We start from the raw sequence: 6,576 nt of genomic DNA, 5'->3' as shown, positions 1-6,576 counted from the left end.
ATTTGAAATACCCTTCCAATTCAATATTCAATCATATACTCATTACTCAGGTTTCCACCACTATTCATGAGAGTATATTTGTTCTACAACCATATGAATTAACCAATCAAATTTGCTTTATTATAGTTTAATTAGAATTAACTTTTAATAACTCCGAAAAGGTTGTACTGAATGTTAAATTAAATGCAGTAAAAGACATTAAAAAATTGTGGGAATCCACATAATTTACAACAGTATCATCAGGTTAGTTTTGGTCCGTTAATAGGGTTGGGAACCTGTATAATGCAAATGAAAAAACTGTGTCTCGATTTGGATACGAATTCAGCGATCTGCTGTTTCTTCAATTTATTAGTGTTAACATTTTCCATACATAGCGTTCGGTTAATGACATTTCGCAATTTACACATAGATTTAGATATATAAACATTGCACAATCGATCGTACTTGGGTCCATAGCTCAGTGGTAGAGCATTTGACTGCAGATCAAGAGGTCACCGGTTCGAACCCGGTTGGGCCCTTTTTGGCCTAAATTATTTAGAAAGCATGCTTCTTTTGAAATCTTGTTGCTTCAAAATACCTTAGAGACGCTAATTAGTGAATTTTTCATGGCTGTTAAATTAACTAATAAATTGCTTTCGAAATGATAGAAGGTTTATGTATGCTTCTTTTGAAATATTATCGCTTTAGGTATGTTAAAGATACTAATTATGATTTTTCATGGCGTTTAACTTAACTAATAAATTGTTTTTGAAATGCCAAAAAACAAATTTTGAAATGATCGAAATTCAAATCCAGCTCGTGCTAACTGGGTAGGGGTATCGACTTAAAGCTACTAAAATTAATAACAGTCAGCAGGTTTTCGTCTCCAAGATTGCTCCAAAATGAACCGAATTCAGTCCATTTATGTATGTACTATCCATATGCTAGGAGAATTCAAGGGAAAAAGAATTAAACCGGGCGTACAATTTTTTGAATCATTGTTCAAGGCGACGATCATAATCGAATTAACAATGGAGAATTGTAAATTAACACAATTGTGTTACGTTTATTCCATAAAAATTTTTATGGTTTGTTCACAACCGCGGATCTTCAGATCCAAAAACGACCATCATTTGCTCCAAATCCTTCCAACCATGTCTCATGAACATGCATGTAAGTGTGGTCAGAAGCATCCTGGGACCCAGAGAAATCGATCATCTATTCATCTCATAGAAAAATGATAATACATTGAGTAGAAAAAATCACAGTTATATTACCTTTATTCTTACGATGATGGAGACAATTGAACATGCCCTCTCCTCACCTGCAAAGTTAGCCAAGTTATTTGAGAGCAGCAGAAGTTATGAAGATGACAAGATAATAAAGAGGAAGTTTCGCAATGATTAAACATGAATATACATCTGCAGAATGTAAGAAATTTTGAAGTCCAATTCAAAAACCTTATCATATGTCCTCTAATCAAGCTCCAAAAAGGCTATCAACTACCAAAAACGCTGGCAGTTTATTTAGATTCTTGATCATTTTACGGATAATTCACATCCCAGCTCTCAGAACCATTTGTTCGTGCGTGTATATCCATTCTATGGATAATTCACATCCCAACTCCCAGAACCATTTGTGTGTATAGATACACATACACACACACACACACACACACACACACACATATATATATATAGAGAGAGAGAGAGTTACCAGATAACTCCCATTTGTGAAACTTTACGAGCCATGTGCCCGGACCAATCTCAGTGGATAATACTCGATCCACCCAAACCCGAAACTGTTTTCCCTGTTTGTCTCCGTAGCACTTTCTAAATTGATTTATGGCTTCTGCCAAAGATATCTCACCACCAGATGGAGGCACACAAAAACCAGATGGACACTGAGGGGAAAAAAGGAAGAAGAAAAAGATGGGTGAATAAACAGATCTAAATACGCATAAACAGATTGGGAAGTTCATAGGCGATAAACAAAAATATTCAAATAGAAACAAAGGAACAAACAAACTGCATTAACTGCATGACGAGCATCGAGTCAACTACAGCCAACTGATAATCAAGCTTTAATCCTTGTAATGAAAGTAATTCTCTAAATCCAACAAGTGGACAAGGAAACAGGTTGTCCACTTCCATTCATGTCCAATAATATGAGGCAATCTTAGGAAGTAGATAATTTAAAATTGTTATGATATCTTAGGAAGTAGATTATTTAAAATTGTTGTGATATATGAATTCAGATATCTAAAAGTGACATTGACAAAATCCCATCAAGCATGCGCTGTTGGACCTGAAATTTTAAGATAAACTTCCTCCGGACCCTGGCTTAGGGAGTAAGACAGAAGTCAAGCGAGTTAGATGGGTTCAATAAAAGTATTTAAGCTCCAATGGAGGGGGCAAGAGCAGGAGAGGGTGAAAAGGAAGAGAACTTGTAAAGCTGTCTACCTACCAAAAAAATTATGTTGTATTCAAAAGAATTGATTAGCTAAGCTCACGCAGTTAGGTGCAGTCAGGCACAAGAAGCTGACGCATTGTTAGATGCAGAATTGACATTCAGGTCAGAACAAAAATAATCAGAAACCTTCCATAAACAAATATTTAAGACATTTAACAATTTTTCATCGTAATATCATTCAGACACAAAAGATAGTAAAATTGGGGAAAAGTCCACTAATTACACAAATTAAAACATGCAAGAAATGAAGATTTTTCTCATTTAAAGAACTTGAAGCACTCTCCGTTCTAGATAGCCTTAAATGCCAAAACCATGAACATGAATAGAAAAGTGAGTATTGACTTACACAATTAGCTTTCAGACTTGAAAGATAGATCTCTGAATTATCAATCTCTGCACGCCTCCATCTCTCGTAAAACAAGTACAATTTCACCACTTCATGCCCGAGATCAATACTTTTCACCTCACCATCTGATTCATCTTTAATGTCTCTTGGGGAAGTACTTGGACCTAATTTAAAATGACCAATGGCCTGTATGATCCCAGCCGCACACCTCTCAGTTGCATGGGTTATTTTAGGGTTATTTTTGGCATTTGCAGCATGCCACTGCAACAATTCTTCTTGGGCATTGCTAACCTGCATAAAAGAAACATAAGTGAAAAACACAAAATATATGACTGAAATTCCTATTAGAGTTCTACTTAATGAGGCTAAGTTATAATATAGAAATAGCTAAGCCACACACCATCACTCCATAAACTTCGGGAATGCTGAATAGTTCGGCATCATTTCCAGAATCACCACAGACAAGAGTGTTAGTTGGTACTTTTCCCTCACTCTTAAACTTCCTGAGTAGATATGCAAGAGCTTGTCCCTTGCCAGCACCTTGTGGCAATATGTCCAAGTCCATTCCTCCACTGTAGATTATTTTAACATCCAACTGGCAGACAAGCATAGAACAAGTTGAATCTTAATTATGATCAAAGCAAGATTTTATGGACATTAAAAGTAGATAAAACTGAGATGGATATACACTTTTACATGGCAAAAACTACATTATTTGATGGGACATCATTCTAACTCGAAACTTAAATCTTACCCCGCGATTCTTGAAAATCTCTGAAAGCTTTTGAGTCACCGTCTGAGCCTTATCTTTATCAACGTAAAAGCTGACCTTATGTGGCCGTTGCTCTGTCTCAGACTGCATAAACCCATAAATATCAATTATTGTAACATTTGATATACCCAAAATAGTGCCTTTTGTCAGAAAAGAATCTTGTAATCTAGTTCACCTTAATAAAAACAAAATTCTACAACCCCAAACTAAGAGTAACATAAACTATAAACCAAACACCACTATCAATCAACTAATACCTGAAATTTAAGTTCAGGAAACCTGCTAGCTTCCTCTGTCACTATCTTCTTATCCCATTTCTGATTAAGAACTTCAACCCAACCATTATCTGGCACCATGGCATCACCATATGTTATCTCAGTTCCAACTGACATTATTGTTATATCAGGAGTTAACATGGGTTTCTCTTTTCTCAACTGCTTGTAAAGTGTAGGTGACCTTCCAGTTGAGAAGACTAAAAGAGAATCACGACGATAATGAGCTTCCCACAATGCATTAAACCTAAGCAGTGAAAGGTTCTCAGCATCATGATGATCCACCTGCAAAAGGAGAAAATTGTCAGATGAAAATCACTACAGCATGAGCTTAAAATGACACTAGTCAAGAGCAACAAGAGAATTAAACTTACCATTGTATGATCAAGATCCGAAACTATCATGAGACGTGCAGCAGCACTAAGTCGATCCATGATATTTTTTCTCCCTCGTTCCTGTAATCAAATTAGTAGGAGCTATATCAACAAGCATCTATCTAATGAGAAATAATCTGCTACAGCTATGACAATCAGTAGAAGGGACCAGTGTTATCAGCTGCGACCTAGATGCTAATGCAATGGTGCGTTGATATTGATTATTAAATTTAATGCTTTAAATTCCGAGTCTTAACATGAAAACCATCTCAGAAAAGCTAAATATTCAATCCTAAAAATGAAACAGTCACTCCTCAACAGTCAACTCAGTACATAGACTTTAGGAAATCATCTAACAAGCACTTAAGCAAAAACACACTAAGTAAGTATTATTTTCCAAACAAACACCATAAAATAAATTAAAAGACATACAATTAACAAATTTTAAAGCTCAAATATTAACAGCACGAAAACGAACCAAAATAAATATATAAATAAAACTTCATGTCTTACTTTACAATCAAACGAACAGCGTATCAGCAAATACCTGACTCAATCGATCTGAAATTCAAAAATGCCCTGCGATTTCACATAAGAGTAACGATTAAAAAAAAAAAAAAAAACTCAACCAAAAACTTCAAAATCATCAATCGATCAATGAAAATAGAATTGAGAATTTAGGCGTGAATATATTCATATGTTATACTGAAATTGAGTTGAAATTAGAACCTAACAGAACGAGCTTACGATGAATGAAAAATGAATGAGTGATGATAAATGAAGATGATGCTGATGAGAGAATTGGATCCAAATTCGTTGGCGCTTCTTTTGTGAAGCGTAAGCCAAAGTTTCGGTGAGAGACAAAAATAATAATTAATTTTTAATGAGGTGATATAAAAAATTAGAAACTGTTTATTTCCCTTTTTGGACACGTGTACCAGAGACAGATTGCCACCAGGCCCACCACTTGTCATGTGGGGGCCACGTACCGGAACATGGGTTCTGTATCATGGGTGTTTGTGAATTTGTACAAAGCGGAACCACAAGAAAAGGGCGAAGGAAACTTATTGGTGATCATGGGAGTATAAAATTGGGCATGTTCTTGGAGTGGTATAATTTTGTGGTCGAGTGTATTACCCAGATTGATTTTCTTTTAAATATCTGCCTTGTTATTAAAGAAACTTAAAATTGAGGTTCTAGTATTATTCCTATGGTAAAAATATAGATCAATTAACATTGCATATATGGCTGCTTGAGAGTGATTCAGGATATGTTTGTAATTGATGTTGAATAGTTGTAGTTTAAAATATACAATATTAAAGTATTTGATAAACACTAGCTGTTGTAGTTTGTAAAGTATGTTGATATGATTTTTTTACTTATATAATAAAAAATTTATTATATTTTTAATAATTTTATCAAAATTATTATTTAAAATTTATATTTGCTATATATAATTAATTTATATTTCATAGTTACAGTTTTTTTTTTTCCACAGCAACTGTATCTTAAAAGTTAGAGCACCTCAATCTCAAATGCACCCTCAATAGCTGTTGTTGTTTGTATATTTAATTTTAAAAAATTCCAGCAATGATCTCGATCGGAGAAATTATTTAAGTCGATTTAGAGCAACTCCGATCTCATATGCTCTCGTAGTTTTAGAGATATTAATTCTATTATAGATTATCTTGCGAATATGGGTTTAGAGTTGAGATAGTTACATTATATGAGATTATTTGCGTAAGAATATTTATAAGTGCATATATTATGATAGAAAAGTCTTAGGTGCTCTTCAAGCACCGCTCCTTTTTCACTTATTACTTACTATGCATATGCTTCAACTAATTATTATAATTTGCATATATACGTGTCAAACAGTGAATGGTTAAAAAGAAATATTCTTGAAAACTCTTGGGGATTTACTAAGTATCATTTTATTTAGTTGAATCTCGTTCTCTCTTTATTTTTAATTCTTTTCTAATAAAACTTATCCTACCAAATTCATTCATATATTGAAATCTCAGTTAACATTATTAAGGCTGTTGAATTAACCTTAACCAAAGGTTAGTTGTATATTTGATTTGGTTAGGAAGTGACAAACTGACAATGCAGTGACTGATTAGTGCCTCTTTTGATTACTACTCCCACATATATATAAAAGGTAGGTAATTTAGTGATTAAACTCTCATGCTAACATGATACTTTTGGGTTAAATGGTGCATCTCTTATTTAGTAAAATAGTTGCTATTAAACAATACTGCACAATGACGGATGGGGTATGTTTAAATGTTGATCTACATTTTGATAATTCTGTGTATCAAAAAGGTCTTGCCTGATTTAGGGTACTCCTTTTTATGTTAA

The 6,576-nt window shown here is 34.0% G+C and overlaps 1 protein-coding gene and 1 non-coding gene across 4 annotated transcripts; one reads left to right on the top strand and one right to left on the bottom strand.

Moving 5' to 3' along the window:
* The first annotated feature begins 446 nt into the window (after positions 1–446).
* Positions 447–518, top strand: TRNAC-GCA. Its single transcript has one exon. It is a non-coding gene; the product is annotated as a tRNA-Cys (tRNA).
* A 300-nt stretch (positions 519–818) lies between these two features.
* LOC18039936 (sucrose-phosphatase 2) lies at positions 819–5,080 on the bottom strand. Of its 3 annotated transcripts, none has more exons than XM_024182457.1 (10): positions 4,945–5,080; positions 4,729–4,794; positions 4,216–4,296; positions 3,827–4,126; positions 3,552–3,653; positions 3,198–3,392; positions 2,798–3,088; positions 1,696–1,882; positions 1,257–1,303; positions 819–1,173 (listed from the first exon to the last, which is right to left on the bottom strand). In XM_024182457.1, the coding sequence occupies exons 3-10, from the start codon at positions 4,273–4,275 to the stop codon at positions 1,090–1,092; spliced, it is 1,266 nt and encodes a 421-aa protein (XP_024038225.1). In that variant the 5' UTR covers positions 4,276–4,296; positions 4,729–4,794; positions 4,945–5,080; the 3' UTR covers positions 819–1,089. The 3 variants fall into 3 exon arrangements, with proteins under 3 accessions (XP_024038225.1, XP_006430010.1, XP_006430009.1); XM_006429947.2 differs by having other exon boundaries at positions 4,963–5,080; XM_006429946.2 differs by having other exon boundaries at positions 4,763–4,794; positions 4,963–5,080.
* Positions 5,081–6,576: the final 1,496 nt, after the last annotated feature.

This window comes from Citrus clementina, unplaced genomic scaffold, assembly GCF_000493195.1.
Source record: "Citrus clementina cultivar Clemenules unplaced genomic scaffold, Citrus_clementina_v1.0 scaffold_6, whole genome shotgun sequence".
NCBI classification, from domain to species: domain Eukaryota; kingdom Viridiplantae; phylum Streptophyta; class Magnoliopsida; order Sapindales; family Rutaceae; genus Citrus; species Citrus x clementina.
Note: the sequence above shows the minus strand (reverse complement) of the source record. Positions and strands in the feature narration are given on the sequence as shown.